This window comes from Thamnophis elegans, chromosome 2 (genome assembly GCF_009769535.1).
Source record: "Thamnophis elegans isolate rThaEle1 chromosome 2, rThaEle1.pri, whole genome shotgun sequence".
Lineage (NCBI taxonomy): Eukaryota > Metazoa > Chordata > Lepidosauria > Squamata > Colubridae > Thamnophis > Thamnophis elegans.
Genome location: NC_045542.1, coordinates 116,395,757 through 116,422,648, shown reverse-complemented (window position 1 = coordinate 116,422,648; position 26,892 = coordinate 116,395,757). Strand labels below are relative to the sequence as shown.

Sequence of the window (26,892 nt, the reverse complement as noted above, 5' to 3'; positions counted from 1 at the left end):
GTTTTGTGGGGACACCCCCCAGGAGCATTCTACAAGCCTCCTAAAGGCTATTCATGCCTTTTTGGGGGGGAAACTGGGCCCGTTTTCATGAAAAATGGACTGTTTTGGGGAGTTTTGCAGAGTGCAAAAACTTTTTTTAAAATTTGCCTCTTCAAAACCTTGGTGTGTCTTATACTCTCGTGCATCTTATACTCAGAAAAATACGGTACTTATCCTTCAGCATATTCTGTCTACCAATTTTCAAAGAATTAAACAACCCTACAGTTTATAATGGCTGGAGGGTAATTGTTTGCAAGGAACAGGTACTTGCTACACAGTTACCTTTTTTAAAAAAAGCATCACTTCTGCTTATCCGATGTTTCCGCTTATTAGTTAAAGGCACTTTTATTTCTAATCTTAGAGAGAGACCCTGTATTTGCCACTTTGTTCTAAAACAATCTGGAAACATAGAAATAAACAAAAAAGTTTGGTTTGAGACCAGTTTGATCTAGTGATTAAGAATCAGGCTAGACATGAAAGTTGGCTTGGTGACTTGGAGCCTGTCACTCTCTCTCAGTCCAATTCGCCTCATAGGGTAATTGTTGTGGGAAAAATAGGAGGAGGGGAAAGTATTAGGTATCCATTCCATTCAGAGTTATTTATGAAAATAATAAAGGCAGAATTTTTTAAAGAATTTTATAAAAATCTTGGAATGTTTAATTATTGAGTTAAGCACTTTGGGATTTTAACTGAGGGAAACTAACTAAAAATGGAAATATACATCTCAAAACAATACAGAAAAGACCATAGAAGATGCCAGGTAAAAATCCCTGGGCAAAACCTCAAAGCAAATTCTTCTGAGATCCTAATGCCGAAGGCAAAAGCCAAATTCTCCAGATTTTCCCAAAGTCCAGAGCATCTGAATCTCAAAAGAACATTCCACAAAGTGAGCATTGTGACAGAAAGACCCATATCTAGGTCCACAGGAGGACATGGCTTCACAAAAAGGGCTTGGAGCATTCTTGCCCATCCTATTGGATCTGGGGGATGAGCAGAAATCACCAGAGACCATACCCATAAGTATAGTTGCCCTCTGGGGTGCTATGTAGTGCTGGTGCATGTGTGCATAAATGCACACCCAAGGATTTTATTTATTCTTCAAATTTTTATAGCCATCCATCTCACAAACAAGTGAATCTTAGGATAACCAGCTCCCCATCTTTTGAAACAAAGAGGAGAACCTAGTGCACATCTGCAGAGGAGGATCTTTGTGAAAATCAACACACTCATCACAATTAGATGAAGGGCAGCCTCTTTCTCAAAGACATGCAACTGGACCCCTTTCAATAATCATTTAATTCTCTATCTGTTTATTACATTTATAGCAGATCTCCACAACCCCAAAGCCCTTAGTTCCCTCCTTTTGGATAAGTTAGACCAGGGGTCATCAACCTTAAACACTTAAAGAGCCATTTGGACCCATTTCCCACGGAAAAGGAAACCCAGGGAGCCACAAAGATCCTAACTGAAAGCCCCCCCGTTCAATTCTGGAGCTGATCAGAAGTTCAGGTCCCCCACCATAGAGTCTCCTCCTAGCGCGGCATCCTTTTTCCTCTATCTGTCATAACAGAAAGCCCTATCAACTGTTGAACTGACTGGAAAACCTCTTACCATAGAATCTTATCCTGGCACACTGTGCTCCCCCCCCAAAAAAAAACAGAAGCTCCTCTCAAAATTGTGGCACTGACCAGCAATAGGGAGGCGCAGCAGAGGGATGAAAGAGCCACATGAGGCTCCAGAGCCACGAATTGCTGACCCCTGGGTTATACCAAGTGATATTAACTAGCCAAAATGATCCAACTGCTGACAGTCAACAGAATTAGTCTGTAATACTGCATTCTAACCACTGCACCACCATGCACTACATGCACTATTTCACATGTTCATCTTTCTCTGGAACTGTGTGGAAGGAGAAAAGAAATACCATCTGGGTAGGCAATGGGGAAGTAGGAAAATCTGCACTCCACCTAGCCTCCCTCCCTTTCTTCAATGCCTTATCTTTCCCGGAGAGGGAGAAAAGAGACCAGTGGCAAACCAAGATGGCAGAAAAGTCCAAATAAACATGCACAATGGGGAGGGATGAAGCAAGAAAGAGAGAGATTGGAGGAGCCAGGAGATGAAAAAAGGTCAGATTTCTTGCCAGTGGGAAACTATTTGCCCTGGAAATAACTTGCTAAAATGTTTTAGAGCATTTTCTTTGGAGGAGGAGCAGAATCTCACCTTCTCAAAACCTGCAGATTGTGAGGACACAGGGAGATCAGCATTAGTTCACCTGAGAAAAGATCTACAGTCAAAGGAGTGAAATGGTCTCTTCTTCTCCAAGAGACTCTCAGGAGTCTCTTGGATTATCTTGAAATGACACAACTTATCTATATCACAGTGACAGATAGATGAAGAGAGAGAGGGTGAGAAATGATTAGACAGATGGTAGATGAGACAGAAACAGAGGTAGATAGGTAGGTAGGTAGGTAGGTAGGTAGGTAGGTAGGTAGGTAGGTAGGTAGGTAGGTAGGTAGGTAGGTAGGTAGGTGGTTGGATGGATGGATGGATGGATGGATGGATGGATGGATGGATGGATGGATGGATGGATGGATGGACGGACAGCTTGTATGATAGGTAGTGGTTAAGGTGGTTAGGGAGGCACAAGTTCCAATTCTCTTTTAGGCACAGAAGCCATTGGGCAACTTTGGACCAGTCACTCTCTCAGCCCTAAAGTAGAAAGTCAAAAAAATATTTAACTACTAACCTGCATTGGACCAGTGTCATAAATTATAGTCCCTAATTTTCAATAAACAGACCTTTATCATGTCTCATAAAGGTCTGGACTGATTCATAATGATGATAGTATTAATAGAAATATAGAAATTGAATTAATTAATTATGAAAGAAAGAAAGAAAGAAAGAAAGAAAGAAAGAAAGAAAGAAAGAAAGAAAGAAAGAAAGAAAGAAAGAAGAAAGAAAGAAACAATATGTATATTGTATATACCCCGGGCAGAAATTACATGTTGGTGGCTTCACCCTCTTAACAGTCTTATTTTGCTCTCTCTCCCCAAAGCTTCCCCTTGAGGTCAGCACTAATTGGTCCCTGGCTCCTTCATAATACTCTGAAAGGAAAGTGCAAGAAAGGAATATCTGCATTCCTTTCTCACTCCCCAGGTCAGGGTCATTGCTCACAGGAAGTGAGTCTGACTCTTGCCCAGCTTACACTTTAAAAAATAATAATAATTCATGGGGACTAACAAAATCTGATATCTCTCACCAATGGAAAATTAATATAAGAAATGGAAAGAGGGAAGAAGATCCAGACATTTGTCCTTGATTTATATGCTTAACACTATGCGGGTTCTTTACCATCTTTTTTTATAGTTTTCAAGATAGAGGTGATATATGTTTGGCAAGGAAATAAAAAGGCAAAATCCTGATATAACTATTTATAGGCCACCCAATTAATTTAAGAACTTTGCATGCATTACTGAATTTACCACCAAAGAAAAAGCATTATTTCAGACCCTGGGAGATAAACAATGACATTTTCCATAAAAACAAGAAATACTAAGGTATTACTTTATCAGGCATCTTTGTTATGTTAAAATAATCAAACACAGCAGTCAAAACAAAACAAAATCCAAAAAGGTGGGCCTTTTAAATATTCTGAATCTTTTCCCGGGGTTTTGACATCAAATGCTGCCTCTAATCTAATCTTTTAGGTGTTTGAGTCATGACCATTAAGCCTCCTCGCTTAAAACATAAACCCCAGCAGTGGGATCCAAAAGCAAATAAGATCAGGATGCTGTCAGGCATAAACTATTTTTATGGAGAAAGTGAGTTGAAAAGAAGGTAGGCCTGTAGCAGCCTAAAAATTCTGGGTCTCAGAAACTTCACAGGAGCTCTGAATCACAGAATCCATTTTGAAGAGTTCACTGCCAAATTCCATTCAGGTGGTCCTCAACTTACAATCACAATGGAGACTGTTGTGGCCCACCAGCAGCCAGCAGAGCTGGCAGCAGATTTGGACAGTGAGGAGGTTGGGGAGGAACATGGGCGTCTGGGGAAGGCTCTGATGAGTGCTCTGCATCAGAGGCAATAGCAATAGCAATAGCAGTTAGACTTATATACCGCTTCATAGGGCTTTCAGCCCTCTCTAAGCGGTTTACAGAGTCAGCATATTGCCCCCAACAACAATCCGGGTCCTCATTTTACCCACCTCGGAAGGATGGAAGGCTGAGTCAACCCTGAGCTGGTGAGATTTGAACAGCCAAACTGGAGAACTGCAGTCAGCTGAAGTAGCCTGCAGTGCTGCATTTAACCACTGTGCCACCTCGGCTCTTAAGGCAGAGATGGGGCCAGGGCTGTCTGACAGTTATCAGCTGCCTTCGGAGTCAGATATCAGTGAGGTAGATGAACAGCTGGAGCCTGTTCCCAGTGTGTGCATGCGCAGAGTTGCCAGATGAAGGAAACAGCTAAGGAACAAGGATCAACTTGGGAGTAAAGCCACAGGTGGACAGTGAATTGCCCCTTCCATAAGCAATGAAAGAGGAGCAAAAGAGGAGTGGAGTTTGCAGGAGACAATTAGTTCATTCCTGCATTCTTGTCCAGTATTGTCTGAAAGATATCGTGCTGCTGGGGAAGCCTAGGGACCAAAATTTCCATTGCTAAGCTTAGTTGTGCCCCATTTTATGAGCTTTGTGCCACACTTGTTAAGCAAATCACTGCAGTTGTTAATTGAACCATGTGATCGTTAAGTGAATCTGGCTTCCCCCATTGACTCTTCTTGTGGTAAGCCATCTGAGGAGATTACAAATGGTGATCACATGACCCCAGAACATTGCAACAGTCATAAATATGAACCAGTTGCCAAGCTCACGAATTTTGATCATGTGACCATGGGGATGCTGCAATAATTGTAAGGGTGAAAACTGGTCATAAGCCACTTTTTTTCAGTGCCGTTGTAATTTCAAATGATCAGTAAATGAATGGTTGTAAGTCGAGGACTACCTGTAGTAAACTATCTCTTACAGATGATCATTCAACCTTAGTTTAAAAATGTCCCTTGATAATTAGTTCCACTGTTGAACTACTCTTAATTTTATGCATGTGCCACTTAATTTTTAAAAAACATTCAACCAGACCCTGCCTTCATGTAATTTAAGATTATCATTAATACATTGTAGAAGATAATAATAATGCATTATATTTTCAACAACTCTGGGAAGCTTACAACAATCAAATGATAGAAAATTGATCATAATTTTGCTTCCATGTGACTTAAGGACATACTGTGAAAAATACTTGAAAATTACTATCACATAGAATCTCAATTTTCTCTTCCCAAGGCATAATCATAATCCTTCCTCCTTGTAGCGGACACATTCTTGTAGAACACATCCACATATCCTTCTTTGGACCCATTCCTTTTTGCTTAAGACTGGTGATGCAAGGCTTTCTCCCATCCTTACTGACTTAAGCTGATGGAGTCAATTTTTCAATATTTTAATTGCCACAGTTGGCTAAGAAGTGACTCTGATACAGTAGTGGGTTGCAAGCGGTACGCCCCGGTATAGGCATACCGGAGCCTGCCCAGAGCACCGGATACCATTCCGGAGGGCCCACCCACCCGCCCGAACTCCTTACCGGTCTTTTAAGTCTTTGGCGCTTCCATGCATGCGCATGGTGCATAAAGTGCCTGCATGATGCTCCACTGAGCAGCTGGAGCATCACGGAAGCTCGCAGAGGTGCTAAGACACATGCGGGCATTGCGCATGTGCACGCGAACACTGTGTGCATCCATGTGGACGCCGCCGGGCCCATACCGGTTGGAACAGGATCCGGAACCCACCACTGCTCTAATAGGAACAAAACAGGTATAATATTGCACAAGCATAGCAGAATTCTGTCCCACAAAAGAGAAAAAGAGAATGCATTTGCTCTAAACTATAAAATAGATAAAACACTTAGAGAATGTCAGTGGAAAACCACTTGGATAGCATCGCTAGGAAAACAAAGTCATCAGGAGTCAAGTTTGTCTCAAGTGAGAATCTACCTTTTACTGTAGGTTTGAGATAATGAGCAAAAACCTGTTTCCCTTTCTTTTCAGCCTTTATATTCTCTCTCAGTTTATGAACCTTATCTCCAGACTGCTTAGTTTTATCAGCTGTTTGCAAAGTGTTTGATGTTTAATTTTATTGTAGTATTGTATTTTTAATCCTTACCACTTCTGAATGCAGAAAAGCAGTGTATGAATATAAATAAATAAAAATTACCCACCTCAAATCAATAAGCAGGCAATGCAGATTCTTGCTGATAGATTATCTTGCTACCCAAGGAAACCAAGAAAAAAAACCCAATGCACCATCAAATAAACCAATCTAGAGATTTCACTTGAGTTGCAAATAACCAGGTTCACATTATCCTACTTTGGATACATTATACCATGAACTAGCTGTCGGGATAAGATTCTAATGCTAAATAAGTTGATAAAAAGAGAAGAAGAGGGCAACCAGCAGCATGGTGAATGGACTTTGTTAGAGTACCAATGAGAGCACAGTTGGAAGAACTAAAGGACTAGGTTACGGAGAAATATTATGGAGTATCTCTGTGTGGTTGCTAAGAGTCAAGAACAACTTCATGACACATAATCCTAAATCACCATCAATAAGAAATATGTTCAAACACTAAAATCAGATTGTAGAAAGATGACTTGATTTTTCAAAGATGGTCAGTTTTTAGTGCCAAGCTGATTTAATTTTTCTAGCTATGGTGCCAACAAGGAAAAACTCTAATGATATATTGATAGCAATTGCCATTCCACACACACACACAAAAGAGGATGGAAGAATTTCTTCAATGATTGTCTTTGAACTGGAAGAATTGTCTTGCACTTGCAGAACAGAAGGTGACAATATTGAGAGGGAGATTCAGTCTCCCTAAAAATAACATGTCAAAAACTTCATGCTGGAAGAAGAACATCTACTGTACCAGAACACTGAGTATTTTTTTACTTTTAATGAGGCAGAAATTTCATTTTGTCTTCCTCTCTCTGCAGATACTGGGCCAATCCATATATAAATTTCTTTCTTTTCTACCGTCTTCTCCAACCATGCCTCTATTTTTATTCCCCTGATTTATCTTTGTTTTCCTTCTTTTGAAAGGAGGAAAAAGTACATATGTGAGAATGAGTGATTAAAACAGACATATGCATACATATGTACAGTGCATTAGCCACACATTTCTTAGGAAAAACAAAGTACTGCATTTTTCAGACTATAAGACACACTGGAGTATAAGACGCACCAAGATTTCAAAGAGGAAAACAAGAAAAAAAAGTTTTTGCTCTCCCCAGCCCCCAGGAGCACTCTGCAGGCCTCCCAAATCCTCTGTGCATCCCGTTTTTGTGAAGAACAGGCCTATTTTTGGTGAAAATGGGATGCGCGGGGCCGGATTTCAGGAGACCAAAAATGACCGTATTTGATGTATAAGATGCACCAACATTTCCACCCTTTTTTGGGGGGGGGTGCGTCTTATACTCTGAAAAGTACAATAACTAGGATTGATTTCAGCTGGAACTGGTCAATTTAGTATGACAAGAGAAGTTGAATTTGTTTTTCTTTCAGTAAATGCAATAATAATGAAATAAAGCTTGCCTTGAAATTATCCTTCTAACCTAGCATTCAGAGTTATTTGGATTCCTATATGTGGATGCCAGTTGTGGTGAAGTTTATGAAGGAAAGATATGTTGTGCAGGTATTTAGTTACTGCCTCTATGTTTCAGAAGATAGCACTGCCAAAGGAAAGCAGATCTCTGCCTTAGAGAATAAGGCCTGCCTTAAATTTTTTCTGAGTGAACATTAATCCAAAATGGAGTTTGACATGCATGTCAATCCTCACTTCCAGCCTTGGGAAGGCTACTATCTACACTTTCCTAAGGGCAAATCTCATTGACTTTTCCATATCCTATTGCTGAAAATACAGATATAATTGTACTGTAAAGAGTCGCTGCAAAGGAACTTTTGCCAATGAAGAAAAATTGGCATTTGTTTTGCTAGCCTGACAGTAGGAAGTTTCAGGAGGAATAGCCCAATTAAAATCAGTCCCTAAGAGAAGAAATATGCTTCTAAGAGTCCCCTACCTCTGAAAACACTTTTTAACAAAATATCTAAGTGTGTTCTTTATATACCTTAGTTTGCATAATGACCTGATTTCTTGCTACCCTATAATAGCTTTGGGGAAAACTGGAATTATTTACACACACCGGATTAAGTCACCATGGAGGCAAGAGGTAAGATTGGACCCTCCTTATTGGCACCACCAATATTTAAGATTCAGTCCAAAGAAATCTGGAACAACTGAAATCCTCATTAGGACAAAAAAAGCCTTAAATGCTTAAGACTGTGATTAAGTTCCAGCTCATCCTGTTTTTTTGGATTTCATCCAACAGAAACAAATAGGATGAAATATGTTGCATTATGAAAGCTCATGTTCTTGGTAGAACTGCCAAATTCTAAATTACATTACTACCCAATCCACAATTAGAGCATTTGAATGTTACCTAAGTGTGTTTCAGAGAAATAGGAATTGTTCTAAAATGCAAATGTAAAACTACACTAATCAGAATATGTATTAGATTAAAATGGTTGTCTACCTGGAATTTATATCTGACAGAAACCATGCAAGTGAAACTCAAATTATAAAGAGAAGCAAATCTTAAAATACTGAAATTATACTGAATGACTTAATACAAAAATCAGCTACTAGCAAGTCCTGGGCTGGTGGTTCTCAGAGCATTTTTTAAATTCCCTGGCCTCCAAATCAGCCTGATTTGTTTGTCTGTGGCTCGCTGGATTTGAGGCATCGTACTCTCTAACGTATGTGGTTTTCTTATGCAAGGAGAATGCTTGATTATTTCATAATCATAATGCTTGATTATTTCTTCTCTTACTCTATATACGATTATCTTTTATTAAGGGACTCGGAATCTCATTTTTTCAAACATTAGGCTCATGTTTTTATTATGAACATAGTAAGTAACTAAAATTTAAACTCCAGGATTATTTTGAATTAATAGGCTCCTAGTCATTCCATAAGTTTCCAAACATTTTTAATTAATTACATTAGATTGAGGATGGAGGAACAGAAATGCCACATTTTTACCCATGCAGTATCCTTGTTTTTGTTTTATCATTTGTTTTTGTGCTGTATGCTGACCAGAGTTCCACTATTTGAGTTGGGCAGCCTTATAATTGTAGTTAATAAATTTAAAGCATATAAAAAAGTTCTAGCACTCAGAGTGCAGTTTCTCTCTGTGCCATCCTCCTCCATGTCTTACAAAACAATAAAGTTGATAGTCACAGCTACAGTTGTATTTTTCTCAGTACTTTAAAAACACATGAAACAAAATGTTCCAGAATCACTGCCATTTAGAACAGACAATGAAATATCACCAGAACTAAGAAACTAGATGGTAAGCCCAGAAGAATGCACGAGACTTCCAGAGGACATCTTATCTAGGTCTCTTCAGTTTAGTTCCACGGATCTTCTGATCCACTTTCTTTACTTCAATTTAATGCCACGGATCTTCTGATCTACCTTCTTCAGTTCAATTTAGTACCATGGATCTTCTGATCCACTTTCTTCAATATAAAACAGCCTGAGCCAGTTAGCAAGACAATCCCTAGCTTTGATTCTTGAGTATCAACTTAGGAGCTATATTGAAGAAGGTTTAGTGTATCTTCATCGCACAGCGACATTTTCCAGACATCAACTATTTAATACATTTTAACCTTGTTCTAGAATCTTGTCCATTCTATTCCATCTGTAACCTTCCGTATTCTATCTTTGTCCCCCAACCATCACCATTACACCAATGCTACCACCTCACGGATGTGAGGTCATAGGAACAGGAGAATCCAGGATCCATGAAGTAGAACAAGAATTGCTTTCACAAAAAGGGGGTAATCTTTTTTATTATTATTCTTAGCAGTATTCACCTTGAAGGAATATGAGGGATGCATACATTTTTTTACAGACAATATATAAACATGTTGTACATAATTAACAATAACTTAGTTCACTAATCCAAAAATTAAGCCAATTTTTTTTAAAAAAAAAAACAAAAAATACTGCCAAATCTTTATGCTGATATAAGTACAAAATAATTTAAATCCTGACTGTGGTACTTTTATGCTGCAGTGACTGACAATCTATTGCACTTTGTCAACCTTGGACTTAGTCCAGCAAGCATTTGTGATGTGCAGCCTCAGTCTTCCTAAAAGGAGGGCATGAGTAGGCCTCGCCTTTGAGAGGGCAGCAGTGGTACTGGGTGGATTTGTTTCCTAGCATTATTATCTCCCTCATTCTCTCACCCAGCCATTCCCACCCACTTCTGACCCTCACAGAATTTGAACAGGTTACTACAAAAGGTGGATAACTGTACCATATACGTTAAAAAATCCCCTTTCCTCACATACACACACACACACACATGCACCCAAATCAAGGAAAAGGAGTAAATAATTTCCATCTTGGCTAGCAGAAATTAATATTTATCCCAGGTGGAATTTCTTTCAGTTTTTGGTCTGTGGGAGGGGGGGGTTCTTGTGGGGCTTATTTGTGGTGGTGGTGGGGGGGCATTCTGTCATTTCTATTTCTTCACAAAGTGCAACTACATTATGCCTACAGAAACCAAAACAGTGAGAAAAGGCATTTGCTCGGAATGCTTGGTCCTTTGTACCAAAAACTGAATTACAGACTTAGGAGGAAGCAAAAAACAATGTACACCTGGATTTTTGTTTTAAGCAGACTTTTGCAGTTAAAGGTACAAATTGGGCTTGACTTGGAAAAAAAAAAGTGAAAAATAATACATTTAAAAACTTGCCACAGAGTTAGCTTTATGTGATTTACATTATCAATCCCCTTTGTTAATTGGGGTCATTTTTTCCCATCAGAAATATAGCTACATATGTACATCATATGTTATATTGGACCTTGTGATCATGAAAGTCATCAGAGCATAACAATCAACAGAATACATTTCACACTGGCAAGAGTTTTATTCTTCAGCTGTTTACGTACAGTATGGTTTCAGAATGGGAAACAACTTTGTTTCTGAACACTTGTGATTTTCTTTAAAAACAAATCTATCTATCTACATATATATATGTATATATGCTATAGGAAACCATATACCCCATTTTCCCCATGAGCAGATAACTTCCCTTTGATGTTGCTACATCTGATCTATCAGAAGAGTTGAAAATATCTTTTTCCCCCTACTGCGTTGCAGATCTTCATTTACTTATTTGCTTTTCACCTCTAGTCAAGCAGAGCATTTGTCACAACATCTGTGCCCACAGGTGGCAAATTCCACCTCTGTTTGGCCAAAGTGTTAATAAGAGAGCATGAGATGAACTCTATATTTATGTGTCTTGGGCAAATTTCTTAAGAAAACAGATTAAACTGAACCACCATGATGGTTCCTTTCAGGCTGATCATCTTAAAAGGGTTTTCCTTCTCCGGCCATGAACTGAAATTATATCTTAACTCTAAGAATATAGACCTCTAGAGCAATGTTCCTCAACTTTGGCACTTCAAGATATGTGGGCTTCAACTCCCAAAATTCCCCAGCTAGCAAGTTGGCTGGTCTACAAACCTGAAAGATGTGTTTAAAGGTTAAGAAACATTGTACTAAAGAACAGGCGACGGTTACCTAGCAGCACAGATGTTTTGTTTGTCAAAATTTTCATAGGTTCAGTATTTGGCACCTCTCGTTAACCAATCTTACAGGAGAAAAAGGGAAAGCCGCAGAAGACAACTGCTGCAGAATACAGCTGCTGCAATCGGCAGCATGGTTTTGTCTGGTCTGTGTAAGGCAGTTCACTACCTTGTCAATCTGTCTTTGCGTAATACAGGTAATCGTCATAAACCTGAATGGGAGAAATGCCTCGGAAGAGAAATTGTGGGTCCTAATGCAAGATATTATTGCAGATTTTCAACCCAGCAGACTGAGCGATGAAAAGAGCCCTGCATTATTGTTAAGGCCCACCTACTGATTTCATTTAGCTCCTCTGCATTAAATAAATAGGAGGGTAATCTCCTCTCAGCCTTTGTCAGCGAGATGTTTCAAGATGTCCCTGCTCTCTAACACAATAGCCATTGGAGTTATACAGATTGAGGGGACAGTAACTGTAGCCTAACTGGGGAGAGGATACCAAGCTGAGGGAGTCTGGGCTAAGGCAATGAAATAAGTTATGAAAAGCTACCTGATGTCTATGCTGACTTGCAATCAAGAGAGCAAAGAGGCAGCCTTTAGAAGAGGCTAAATGGTTTGAGGTGGGAAGGGCCCTTATCAGCCCACTAGCTGTCCACACACAAGTATGATGAGAAAGACATCCAGATTCCCTTTATTTTACTCTCCAGCCACAGCAAGATTATTCCCCATGGAAAACCTCTCAGCCAGTTGTCCAGTGTATCTGCTCCCTTGTAGAATGCCACACATCAAGATATTCATAATGAGGAAGAGACTGCAGAAATTATGTCTGAATAATCCATGCGTGAGGCTATTTGTAACCAATGATAAAACCAACCGCTTCCCTCTGTCACACACATCCCCTTCCTAGTAGATTTCTTTTAAAAAAAACTAACAGCAATGAAGAGAAACAAAAATGTGGCCATTAAGCAATAAAAATAATAATAATTAGAAAAAAAAACTGTTTTCTACTAGGTTGCATGTTTCTTTAACAAAATTAAAATAAAACAAAAAATCCATAAATTCATGCAAGAGTTTTGAAGCTCTTTCTGGAGCACAAGAGCAAAATAAATAATTGTTTTTTTATGTGACTGGTTCCTTAAAAAGTAGATTTTTTTTTAATAAAGTTGTCCATTTTTCCTCCCCACAAAACACAATCCATGGTAGAAATCCAGCAAGGGTGGCTACTACTGAACTTCCTCTGCTTCAGGAGATGGTTAATCGCTTTACAATATTCACAGTAATGAACAAAGAGAAAGGAAAGCTGGCTCTAGTTTCTTTCACTACTTTGGCCACCCTTCCTTTCCACTGGGACAAGCAGGTATCGTATCAAACAGATGAGTTCCTCTTTCTCCTTTTACCTGAGGGAGCAAAGTGCATAACAGGCACCATTAAGCATTTCTGCAGAAGACCCATCATTGCAAAGTTTCCATTTAGCACTAGGAGTTGAATTCTACTGGAACAAAATCCCCTTTTACTTTTTCCTTTCTTTCTTCCTTATATTTTCTTTCCTTGGCAAAGTCTTTCCTTCCTGTCCTCTTAGGCCAAGCCCAGTTCTGGAAGTCTGTAAGAGTCATTAAACTCTATCCCATAGCTGTGACCATGCTGGATGGATGTGGATGCCCAAATGAGATGCTGGAAGATGGGTGAATGGGAGTAGGAGTTGGGAGGATATGTCCAGAGTGGCTGAAGGGTGGCAAGTGACCCATTGGTGTCATGTGACCAGCCAGGGCAGCAGCACTGAAAGGTGAGGACTTCTCCTGCATGCATTTAGACAGTTCCTCAAAACATTCAGAGCCTTTCTTGCTCTTCTTGGATTTGTTGGACATTTTCCTATTTCGGGTCTGAATCCCTTCCTTCTTCATGGTCAGTGGCCTGTTCACCTACAAGAAATGAGAAAATCAGGCTCCTGCAAACAAAGTGGTTTTTTTTGTGCAAAAAGAAAATGTTTTGAACAACCCCCTAAATCTTCTTTGAGTAGCAATAATTTTGTGCCCTCTTCCCCTTAATCCATCATTATATAGTTCTCACTTTGTTCTCCCAGCAACTTGTGTTTATAATTTAACTTTATTGGATAGAAACACATCAAACTCAAGTATGATCTGGTTGCTTTCAATCTTCCTTTCCTTACTCTGGCTCTTTAACAATAAATCAACTCTATATCCTTAGATAATTTGTGTGTATGGGGGTACATACACTTTCAAGTCAGTCTTGACTTCTGGCAACTATATAGACAGAGTTCATGCAGCGCTTTTTAGCAATATTTTTGGAAGTGATTTGCCACTTTAGCCTTGATAGGGCTGAAAGTGTGACTGACCCAAAACCTCTCACATGGCTTGTATTCCTAAAGCTGGATTACAACTCATAATCTCTCTGTTTTTAATCCAGTGTCTGTAACTACTACACCAAACTGCCTTTCCTATTTGCATATGTATCTTCACCTCTATCTATCTGTATATATACACAGAATATTATGCACACATTTCCACATTGACTTCATACCTGGAATTTTAAAACTCCCTCACCTTCCAATATTTTCTCCTTGAACCTAGTCTGGATTTTTAAATTAATTTGTTGTTTGTTTTAAAGCACCATCTTACATAAACAACATTCATTATACAACAAGTGTGTTAAACATCCTTTGCATTTCTTGGGTACAGTAGGGAAGAAATGAATATGCTTTAGCAATAACTGTGAATTATAACTCTCTTTTGCCTAGATTATCTGGGCTTTAGAAGCCAAGCTAACACATTGTAATGTTATTGAACTCAGCATCACTATGCCAACAAAGAATTATTATGACTTCCCCGGGGAACATTAAAGAGGCTTGTTGGTGGTTTTTTTCCCAATATGTCCCTTTGCAATGAATGCAAAGGCTACTGGACAGCAGGCAGTTAAGGCATCAATCTCAGCTAAGCAAGCAAAAGAAGACACAAGGCAAGAAAATACTCACATTGTGCAATTTGTAATACAGTCCACAGGCATTACAAACTGGATCCCCATTGGCATTACGTCGCCATAAAGTTGTGGTGGTAGTTTGGCAGTTAGCGCAACAGGTTCCTGCTCTCCTAGCAGCTGACTAATTAAAGATGAAAATAGATAGATATTGGAGAAGATGTTATTTCAGTTTTGACTGTTGCATTAGTTTTAAATTAAATATTAAATATTCAGCCACCCTTCTACTAAAGTTCTCAGTCTTTTTTTTATTTTGCTTTGTGGCTAAATGTCATTCAAACATACATGGACTATTTCATGGATAATGTGAATTCCACACCCAACTCAAAATCATAAATTAATGTTTTCTTGCCAGTCTTGGATAGTTTCATGCATTTACAGAAACCCTGTCTCCCCACTTCCCTTCCAAGCAATTGTCCTCTCATCCTTTGCACATGGACAGAGAAAGTAAACTAGCCAATGAATAATAAAATACAACTATACATGAAGAACCCAAGAGTTATGTCGGAAACTAGAGAAAGTTGGTGTTCTTTAAATGAGATCACATCTAAAAATCAAGAGACGGGGCCTGTCAGTCATCTACATACTATTTATATCTCAGGCCTGTAGAGGATAATTCTTTCATTGGTGTTCTCCACCTCTAATGCCCTCCAGATATATTGGGTCTACAATTCCCAGAATTCTAATTCAACTTCTTAAAACTATTATATCACATGTGAAGAGTGGCAAGTTGGAAAAGGATAATATGTAGGCTAAGTTGCTGAATTCTACAGATAACCATTCACACGCTATTCTTCCCTTTTCTTATTCTATCATTTTAACTCATTTTTCCATCCAGCCTCAGAACAGGAGTAAGTGAAAACTGCTTAAAGCAGCAGAACACAAAGCTAAGCACGGGTGAATCTATAGTAGTTCCCTTAACTAAGAAATCTGGACACTAAAATGTCAAAACAGAATCTTGCTTTATATGAGGGGGAGTCTCAAGAAACTCTATAGATCACTAAGAAGAATATTCAAGTTAACTGGCGGATGAAGTCTCAGATACACTCAGAGTTGGACTGAGGAGCCATGGGCATGGTCTTTGAGTTGATACAGCATGAATTTGAATCTCTGCCTCCTGAAGTAATGGACAGTCCTCAGAAACTGGAAGCAAAGTCACTTGTGTTTGAGATCCGGGTCCCCTGACCTGTTAAATCTGCCTAGGAGTTGACCTGCAGTTAGATCCATGTGACGGTGACAGAAGGTATTGTTCCTTTGGCCTCGAAGGAGGGGAGATATAGTCCCATGAGGGGCTGTCACTGGATGTAAGAATCCTAACTGTGGGGCCAGAAAGTTGGGGCGCAGCAATGTAGTGTTTTCCTCTTTTTCCGGAGTCAACATTGTTGGGGAGAGGTCAAGCTTATGGTTCCTCATTTGTGGAGTGCCTCAGGGCTTGGTATTCTTGGCCCTTCTGTTGAATGTCTACATGACTGCTTTGTGTGATCATTGCTCTCTCTAGTCAGGAGTCCTTAAATTCATTACCGGATACAGAATCTTAATTATGTTAATATATTGCATTGTCTCATTGACTCTAACTCCCATCTGCATTTATTTGTTTACTATTCTTATGGCGTATTCAAAGGCCAAGACATTACAAATATCAGACTTTTAATTAGCAAGTGTATTTTCACCATCACTCATAAAAAACAAGGTAAATTAAACTCTGTGTAAATGCCCCATTTCTGATTAATAAGGACCAAAATGCTTTAATCCTTTCAAAGACAAATTTAATTATTTAATTTTAATAACTTGCAATTTAAGGATTTGGAATATTTAGGCTACTTGTTCCGGTACTTAATATTCCTGCCTCAGCAATCCAATTGTAATAACAGGGATCTCTTATTCTACACTGAAAAAGAGTTCAGTATATTTTCTTCCACATAATTGCCATGTTTGTAAAGATGATGCAGGGACAGCTGTATCACAGCTTTTGCTTTGGTATATAACTGATAACTGTCTCTTCGTATCTTAAAAGAAGTAAATGAAATTGGCCCCAGGAATTTGCTATGCTTTAGCAAACAAATGCCAGCCTAACAACAGCATCTATTGATTAGCTCATTTGTTCTATAAATCTTTGTATTCAGGCTGAAGTTTTGAGCAGCTTAAATAAATGACCTATACGAATAATACATTGCTGTGCTAATATATGGTAAGATTGCTATGGATTTCCAATAGGAATTGCATTAATTTTTTGCTTGGCCCTAAGGGCATCCAGGGGGTGGGAGACGGGACGGGACTGATTTTGTACATGAAAGTAAGATTTACATTCAGACAAATGTCTTTCCCCCTTAAATTAGTTCTTGACGGAGTGACCCATAACCCTGAAAACAATAGGGTCATTTCAGAAGTTTTGAAGAGTAGAAGAAAATGCACCCTCTCTTTTACAAAAGAATCTTTGGTAAGAAAGGGTTCCTTTTTCAGGAAATATTTTGGCCCCTTCTTTGAGGCAGTATGTGGAAATATAGGTGCTTTTTCTCCACATAAAATATTTAGTCTGTGAGAGAGGGCTGTCAAAATCAAATTATTTCTCTGCTGATTTTGGAAGCAGCCATGCAATAATACCACTAGCCACTATATAACCCTGATTTATTGAGAATGTAAATCAGACCAATATTTCTCATCATTTAGATCAGTATAAAGGCTGGTGGGTTCATTCTAACCTTGAGAAAATGGTGAGGGCATGGTCATAAAAGGGGAGAAATTTGATGATTTGGTTCAGAAAACCTCACTGATTACTACAAAGGGGGAAACAGCTAGGTATAAGGTACCGGATCACCAGAAATCCAACCAACCCTATCTAAAAGTTCCATTTCTCAAATTCCTCCTCTGTTTACTATCTCCCTTTTTGTGAGCAGCTAAGGTTACTCTCAAACAGAGTCCCAATATGCAACAACTCATCTTTTTTTATTTGAGACTAAGAAGACGCATTCTTGAAAATAAAGATGGAGCCTGTCCTTCTGCTATTGGTGTTAAAGCATGACAACTATGCAATTTTAAATCTTATTTTTTCAAAAATCTCAGACTGAAAAACAGGAAGAAAGCCCAGGATGTCGCAAATTGAAGTGTCCACAAATAATGTGGTGGAAGTGTTTTCTTAATCTAAATTTGGAGTCCCATAAAACAGGCTTTGTTAATATTCTGTCCAATCTACAATTAAATACTATGTATAGTCTAAAAATGGTGATGATGTCTGAGAATTATGGAAATTGTAGCCTAACAAATATGAAAGCACAAAGCAATTAAGAGAGCCTAATTTTACTATGTATGCCACATATTAATACTCTCCCAATTATAATATATACTAAGAATTATCTACCTTGCACATTCAATTTTTCATTAATCCTGCACAACTTACTTTTACAAATTCAAGAATAATAATAAGAGATGTATAAAGATATTCCCTTACTTCAACAAATACTATTACTGACGTCCACTGGTTTCATGGGACTCACACTAACCAGGCTGTGTACAACTTTATATAATAGAAGCATGCACTTCAACAGTAGAATGGAAAATCAATGACTGTAAACTAGTAGACACATTAAAAGGATATAGGATATAATTGGCCCTTTAAAAATTCAGTATAGCTGAAGTGTGGCATCTATGTCAAGTAGCAGAATTTAAAATACTTTAAGGATAACTGAGAATAACAGACACAATCCTTTGGACAATTCTTCTACATAAATCTAATTGGAATTAATTGGCGTATAAACAACAACATGAGAGAGAAAGACTATTATTTTAAATTTTTTTTAATGGGACAAGGAATACACTGAGAAGCCACAATGACATCATTTTGCTAACTAAGAGAGTTTTCTGATGCTCTTTGTAAAAAGCTGCCTTAAAACAAGTTGTATCGGTTTTGTCTACTCCAAACACAGCGTGGTCCTGAAGAAAAAACTCTCCCATGCATCTAATTTTTTTTCATTTACCAAAAATTGAACTCCAACTGTCTGCATGAAAAAATGTGCTCTACCACTGATCTACAACTATGCCAATCTGCAAGACTGCAAGCCAGAGAACTTTACAGAGCTGATCACTGGAAATGCAACAAGGCTTAAACTTGACTACCTAAACTAGTCAAGTATACTTCCTTTTCTTGAAGCTATGTGGATTTCAACATGGCTGACTGAATGGGGAATTCTGGGAGTTGAAGTCCATACATGTTCAAAGTGGCCAAGTTTGGGAACACTGAATTAACAAATGCCAAACCAGTACATCAATTGATGCAATGAAGCTCCTGCTAAAATTGGATAATACTCTTTATAAAGCTATAGGCTTAGAATGAGATATATGAATAATCCCCTTTCTATTCGATTTTTTTCTTGTTTCAAAATGTGACAAGATAACATCGGGTTTTAAATGCCATCTTATTTTTCATGAGAATGACGACTATATTGATTGGTTCCAATGTTAAAATTGTCCTTCTCTCTGATCCAAAATTTAACAAGTACACATACGTCTAGAAACTCACCTGCTAAAGCCATACTTGGTGAGAATAAAAAGAAAGAAAGAACTACAGTGTGTTTGCATATTTGGGATTCCTTATTCTTATCCCAGTGTCCTACTAGACACTGGCTCTTAACTCTGCACTCTATCCCATTTAGTCTGGCATGGAGTTTGCCCTGTCAGAGACAATAACATTTCCTGTTTATCTTAACATTTTTCTAGTTGTGTCAATCACTTCAGAAGAAAAGTAAGTCATTAAGACAATTGCCCGCTTGAAGTTCTGACCCTCAAAATCCGTTGCATCCTGTCCCAGCATTAGATCATTAGAACCATTCCTTCAGCCTTAGATTCATTCTGGAAAAATGTACCCTGCCAAAGAGCAAGGGCCTTTGGTCCCCCTAAATCACATTGTTCCATGTGTGTGGCTGTGGTGGTGTGTGTGTGTTCTCTCCTTTTTAAACAAATATTTATAACAGCAAGCCTATTGCAATTTCAAAACAGACTGCCTGAATAGCATGGCCTGCCTATAAGAAATGCTTTAAAGCTTTTAGAGTCAGGAAACAGATACACAAAGTTTCCTTATCTTCAGAATACAGATATCCGGATAGGAAACTACTACCAGGAGCTCCGCATTTTTTTCAAAATTAAAAAATCAACAACCCTGAATGAAAATACAAAGTATAGGTGACTCATGGAAAAATCATCAGCTCTTAAAAAGGGCAATCAGGGGATCGCTTCTAAAGAAGGCTAATGTTAGTTTTATCATGGAATCTCTGACTACAAAACCATCCAAATAATGACAGAAAGAGTTTTGAGCATCTATATTTTATACACACATATATATAATATATTAATACTTTCTGTTTTTGGTCACTTTTTGTACTTTTCAGCTGGGAGGGCAGGCAGGCCAAGAGTGATTCTTTCAGTTTGAGCGTCCATCTGACCTGTCCACGAGGTCAAATGAATTAAAGCTGTCTTTAAGGCAGAATAATGCACAGGACGAAGTAGGCTGATTTAATTGGGCACGTACTCTCAAACAGGCAGGAATGTACTGCAAAGATACAGACAGGCAGAACATAAGCATGTGAGGCCATGCAAGTCTGCGCCACTGGCCTACTTCACAAGATTGTTGTGCAGGCAACAAATCACTTCTAAAGCTGTAGTCAAGAGTATACGAAGAGGTATACACATGCATATACATATCCCCATATGAAACAGCTACTGTTTTATATCCTGGAGTGTAAATTACTATGGGTGGGACCCTAGCCGCTTGTTCCTAGGCTACTCTGAGGCCTCTTAGTGACACAGCCTTCGCGCGCATAGAGTATCTAGCTTCCATGCAAGTTCTGAATCCCACAGATGGGTCATGTGGTACCCCTCTTCCTTCATATGCAGGAATGGTCCCATGAAACCATTTTGCCCCGAACCAGATAGAGAAACAGGCACCTACCAGTCGCCGCTTAGGTTTAATGAAGAGGTCGGTTTTGGACCGTTCATTTTGTGGTACAGCCCGCAGGCGTTACACAGGTAATGCCCGGTACCGTCTCTTCTCCAGAGAGGCGTAGCAGTAGCTCCACAGTTGACACACTCTCTTGCCTTCTAAATGGAAACACGAAGAAACCGGATTTTCTTTCTTTAAAAACAAATTCACAAAAGCTTTTTGCATTTGTCCATTTAGGTAGATTCCAGATATCAAACAGCACGTTCTTATTCAATTTATTTAAAGGAAAGAAAAAGACAGGTCAGTGAGACAACATTTACAGTGCATACAAGAAAGATAAGGGACATGCCGTTTTCAAGCATTTACTTTCTCATGTAACAATAACGCCGTCTAACCTAGACAGTGGTATTTTTTATTACAGCTGCCACATGAGAAAACAGACTCTCTTCCAAAAGGTAGAGTATAAGCTGTTCTTTCCTCTCTCTTCTCTCCAAATCTAAGAAGTGATTGGAACTGAAACAAGAATACACAATCTTTGTTCATTAATGTTTTGGAGTTAGAGAAAAATTCCTCTTCCTCTGGCTTGCCCAATTCTCTCCCCCCCCCCCCCTTCTCTCATAAATGTTGCACTCTTTAGAATGAAGCAGAATTCACTTTTGTTTCTGGGCATTCCATATACCCTCATATCCAAAATCTAATTTATTATGCATTCTCTTTGTTATGGGCTTAAGATTGATCTGGCTCAAAATGCTTAAACACGGCTGCTTGTTCAACAGGAGTCTTTTTTTTTTAAAGGAAAAGGGGGGCTGGGGGGAAAGAATATTAACTAAAAGTTCATTTGTTTGAGGGCAAGGAAATTCTTTGAGCAGAGCTTATGCAAATCATACAGTATTTAATGCAGAGGAAATACACTTTGGCAGTAACTTGAGCTGGCCATACTAAGTTCAGCTGTGTCTGTGTCTCCTTTAATCTATGGAGTGGGTGGTTTTTAAACAGTCCTGGCTGGAGTGAAAAATGAGGGACCTCTGTGAAGCCTGGAGTTCCTAGCTTTTGTCCCTCCTTAAGCAGGAAGCTGCAGGAGTCGCCTTGTCGTGAGTCTTGCTTCTCCTACAAAAACATTAAATGGTCACGAACTTTCCCCAGTTTCATCTACAAGGCAGGATCTCCATTGCAAAATGTAGGGAAACTTCTACATCTAATAAACAGTGTAGAATATGGCAAATGAGGACAGGAGTCGTGGGAGGAAGGTTGAAACCAAATTTCCCACCCATTCCCATTGCAATGGAGAGCACTTTATAAAAGTAGCCGATTTTAAAAAAAATCTTTTATCACTGTTGCATAGAACACAAAATTCCAGGATTTCTTTAAAGAGGATGATCCAAAACAGAGAAGCAACAAAAAGTCCTGTACTTTTCTTGCAATGTTCCTAAAAGTAGACGTGTGTCTCTGAATTACTAGCCATGTTGAAAAGAGGTGCAAATGTATCACGTTTTGTTTTCCTTTGATATCACAATAAATTTCATCTTTACTGATAAAGCCATTACGACAATATTAAATGAATATAAATTATTCTAAGTTTGGTTTCATGTGAGTATTATTTATTACTGGCTGTCCTTTTTAAAAGAAATGTAAGTAAGAGCATGTTTGGCTTGAAATCTGTAAAGGTAAGACAGGCAAATAAGTTGCAGGTTTAACAAATAGATGAACAGGAGTTAACTAGAATATGATGTTCCTCCAGTTTTATTGGATTCATTTAAACTATAATTTTAAAAGGTACTTTGGAAGCCTGCAGTCCTATGTAAACTATGTTTGAACTTTGTTCTTTGTATGTATCTGGAGAAAGCAAAGTTCTGTACAAGTTCTAAGAAAATGACCTTGTAAATTTCAGTTCTTAACAGATGAGCCTTTATAAAGCCCCTTGTTTAATGAAGATGAACTTTATTGAAAGTTAACAGAAATTTACAATAAAGTTCATCTTTATTAAGCAGTTAACAAATTAACTAAAATTTTCAGTAATGGAGATCCCACCCAAAAGAGTACAAGGCATATCAGGCTTTTCCAATGAATTCATTTGCCCCAGACTTTCATGGGGTTGCATTAAGAGGTTTACCAATATAAACTCTTATCTGCATAATTCTGATCTATGAACTTTGGGTGTCTTTTTTTTTCTCCCCATGGATTATGACAGTTTTTGGGCTCAGCAATGAATGAATTCTATGGAGATCAGTGGCTGGAACAAAAAGAGGGACCTGGCTTGCCAACTAATTAACAAAAAGTAAAATTATGAACGATAACAAACTGGAAATGCTCTTATGCACATTCTCAGAAAAAACTACTGATAATTTAATTTTGTTACATGTTTTCACTAAAATGTAGGAATATGAAAATCCATTCAAATCTGATCAGGAAATTTTAAAACTGGCTAGTTATTTCTAAAAGTTTTTAATGCTTATCCTTTAACATATTTAACCACAGATCAAGGAGTTTTTTTGAAGAAATGACCCAGCTCCAGAAGCCCACTGATACTTGCAATCATGATTGTTATCTCCCTTGGATTATTACAGTTACAGGATCAAAGTGGTGGTTCATTTATTTGGAATTATTAAACTAGGACTGAAGAGAGAATAGTAGTTAAGCATTCATTTCAGTTCTGTTAAAATTTGCATATATTTAAAAAAATTAACTACTTCATTAGTCAAAATATTTTTGGGGAGAGGGCTAGTATTTTTAAATTGGACAAACATGTTCCATATTATCATGTCTAAAATATTTAAATCAAAACTGTTGCTCTTAAATACTTGTACAGATTTTTACCGACTTATTTTCCCAGTCTTATTTTGTGAATGATTTAAAGAGAACAAATCCCGAGTCCCGAAGTTCACAAGGAAGGAAAAAACCTCCTGAGGCCCATCCTTATATTACCGCATCTGTTATTAACAATAGATGGCAATTATTTATAACAGGGGAATTTAATAAACTTACGACATTGATGCCACCCTTTCCCAAGAGACAGCTAAGACAAGCAGCGAAAGTTCAAGACCCAAAAACGATTTCTAAGGCTTGTCTGGCATTAATTAAACCATTCCCACCAGAAAAACTTTTACCTTCGATCCTTCCATCCCACCACTACCCCGATTCCCCCACCCACCACCCGCGATTCAAAGGCTGGACGAGTTCAACAAAGCTTTGGGAAGGGGGAGCAGCGGTCTTACCTGAGCAGGACCTGGCTTTACTCCTCTGCTTTGGGGTGAAGCTAGAAGCGGGCCCCCCGAGGAAACTGCCCGGGTGGAAGAGGCTGCCGCCATAGTCGTGGGCGGCAGGCACGTAGGAAGGATAGGTGGGGATCGGGTGGTGCGTGGAAGGCTGCGCGCCCATGGAAGCGGCCAGGCTGCTGCGCAGCGGGCTGGCGCTCTCCATCTTCATGCCGTCGGCCAGGGCCACCTGGTACTTGCGGGGCTCCTTGTCATCTTGCCTGCCGCCGCCGGCTGAAGCGGAGGCCGGCGAGGCCGCGCTGCTGCCGGCGTTGGGGTCCGGCGAGACTTCCTTGGGCGGCGTGGGCGGGAAGCCGAAGAGATGCGAGCCCGAGTGCGAGGCCGGCGTGAGTGAGGAGGCCGAGGCGGCGCTCGAGGCGGCGCTGCTGCCTCCGGGGTAGACCGAGATGGCGCCGGGCGGCGCGCCGGCCGCCGAAGGGTGCAAGGGCCCCTTGGTGAAAGGGTTCACCGTCCACGGGTTGTGATGGTGAGCCGCCGAGAGCGCCGCTTTGCCGCTGTCTAGCCAAGGCAGGCCGGGGCTGTGGAGCAAGTGAGGCCGGCACATTTGGCCGCCGGTCAGACGGGCTGGGAAAGGAGGAAAAGGCGCCAGTCAGCCAGGCCGAAGCCTGGGGTAAAAAAAAAAGTTGCTACTCTCTCTCCACCCCCCCCCTTTCCAAGGTTTCCCTCCTGCTGGAGCAGGGCTTAATGGGCACGCAGACGGCCCCCTCCCCTCCTTGACCTGTCCGTCCCAAACCCGCCAACGTGAAGCTCTGCTCCCAAATCACCCACGCGGGTCGGAATTGGAGGAGGCAGCGGCTGAGCTGCCTTTTCCGCCCTTCCCTTGAACCCGCGGAGGGGAGCCGGCTGAAATGTCCCCCCCCTCCACTTCTCCCGCAAAAATAAAATAGGCAAAACGTGTTTTTTTAAAAAGATGTGAGCTTTCAAAAGCCATCTAGTAGGGCCTCCTCGGGGGAAATCAGAGCAGAAAAAGTATGCCAATACGTATACTTTGTCCACTGCCTCTCTCCTTCCCCCCTCCCCTAGTTCAGCTGCCCCCCTCTCCACTCTTGATCAAGCGTAAGTGACGGAAAGCAGAGCCGGGCAGGCGTCTTATAGCGCCCCACTGCTCCACCATCGGAGGCCAAAACTAGGTGGAACGTGGAGGGAAGTAAAGCGCCAACGCGAGTAAGCTGACAAGCCAAGAACAGGCGTGTCCCCCACTCGCCCCCCAACGCCCTACGCTTGCGCGCTGCTTCCCAAAGAAGCATGCAGACAGGCGGTGTGCGCGAACGCTGTTTTGCATGGAGCCTGTTTTGCGATTATTTTTCCAATTTTCCAAAAAATTGAGTTCTTGGCACCCCCACAGTTTTTCTACAGACACTGACAAACGTATTTTTTTTAATGTTTCAAATTACGTTAAGGCTTCGTATCCGGGCCTGGAAAAAAAAACGGCCCTGTCTTGCGGCTGCGAAATGCATTTAATAACCCTCTCTTCCTCCACGCACAAGGACGTTGCTTCCCTTTTCTCTTCTCCCCCACCCACCCCCAGCCCCGCAGCGGATTAAAAGCGGCGCTCAAACTGGCGAGCTAAGGCTTTTTACCCTCCCTAGGATTCAAAGCCCACCCTGGGCTCCCTCCCCCCCACTCTTCTCCTCTCTTTACTGCCGCTTTGCCAGAGACCTCCCGGCCGCTTCTCCAACCGAGACCATCAGCAGGAGAAGGCCGAAAGCAGAAAACGGGAAGCGAGGAAAGGGGGCAACGGGGGAGGCCAACATTTACCGTGTGCCTGGCTGTAGGAAACTCTGGCTCTCGCGTGGGCCGAGTTGGCGTAATACGGGTTGCCCTGGGAGTCCAGGTGGTTAAAAAAGACGTCCACTTCGTCCGGAGGTAGGAGCTGCGCCGGTTCCATGTAGTTGTGAGCCAGTCCCGGGTGATGAGTCTCCGGGTGCTGCCCGTTCAGCACGGCGTGATGGGCCATCCAGCGTGGCTGGTCCGTAGCTACCTCCATTTCGGTGGGTTGCTTCCCACTCCGCCCCTAGGGCCCCCCCGCCTCCCTCCGACCCCAAACCGTTTTGCCTTTAGTTTCGTTTGGCTTCAAATCGCAGAGATCTCAGAAGCCGCGAGCTGGCCTTGGAAGGGGAAGGGGGGAAAAGGGGGGAAAGAAGCAAAGGTGTCTCCCTTTTGAAGGCGGGAAGCTGCGGAGAGAGGTTCCGGTTGCCACACGTTTGGGATCGCCACCTGTAAGAAGGAAGGAACGATGAGTACACAGCGGGCCTTTGGAAGGGGTTGCACTGAAGAGACCGCGGCAGGGACTCAGGGAAACGCGGAAGAGGGGGGGGGAGGCAGGCACAAGAGCACAGCGAAAGCGATCCCATTGCGTCCACCGCACTCTCTGTCCCCTCCCGGCCTTTGCATCCTCGTTTTAGGCTGCCCTCGCCGCGAATAATACGGCCAGAACGACCTTCTAACAATACGAGCAGAAGACAGATCTCTGGTCTACATTTGCCTACAGTTCAGGCTGACATTTTCCAAAAGATCCTAAAAGGGGGTTAAGAAACTGGAAGCACTTCTATTTAAAATAAAATAAAAAACAGGAATCGCTTCTCCCCACCCCCCACCCCTAACCCCCCCCCACCCCCATACCAACCGCATTCAGCTCACCAACATACTTACAAGGAGATCTTTCCAAGCAGACTGAATCGAACTCCAAATGTTGAAAAGTTTCTTTAGGTTGTAGACGGGGGGAGGGGGGATGGGGAGGGGGGTGGGACGGATGATTGTTTGGAGGATGGAAATGCCAAAAAAAATTAGTGTAGGGAGAGTCGAAGGAGAGCGCGAGAGAGAGGAGGATTGGATGGAGGCTCTTACTCAGATGGCAAGCTCCACTTATTCTGGCCTTTTTTGTAACATCCCCAAAGCATCCTGTGTCAGCTCTGGCGCCAGCTGGACTCAGTTCAGTAGACATGAACTAGGGGCTA

At 40.7% G+C, this 26,892-nt stretch overlaps 1 protein-coding gene across 1 annotated transcript; it reads right to left on the bottom strand.

Moving 5' to 3' along the window:
* Positions 1-9,997: 9,997 nt before the first annotated feature.
* On the bottom strand, positions 9,998-26,641 carry GATA2 (GATA binding protein 2). The gene is given in 9 exon segments (XM_032212265.1): positions 9,998-13,662; positions 14,733-14,858; positions 20,673-20,693; positions 20,695-20,709; positions 20,711-20,815; positions 20,817-20,851; positions 23,876-24,499; positions 25,694-26,152; positions 26,588-26,641. Coding segments are annotated over 8 exon segments (1,455 nt in total). The 5' UTR covers positions 25,923-26,152; positions 26,588-26,641; the 3' UTR covers positions 9,998-13,362.
* Between the last annotated feature and the right edge of the window lie 251 nt (positions 26,642-26,892).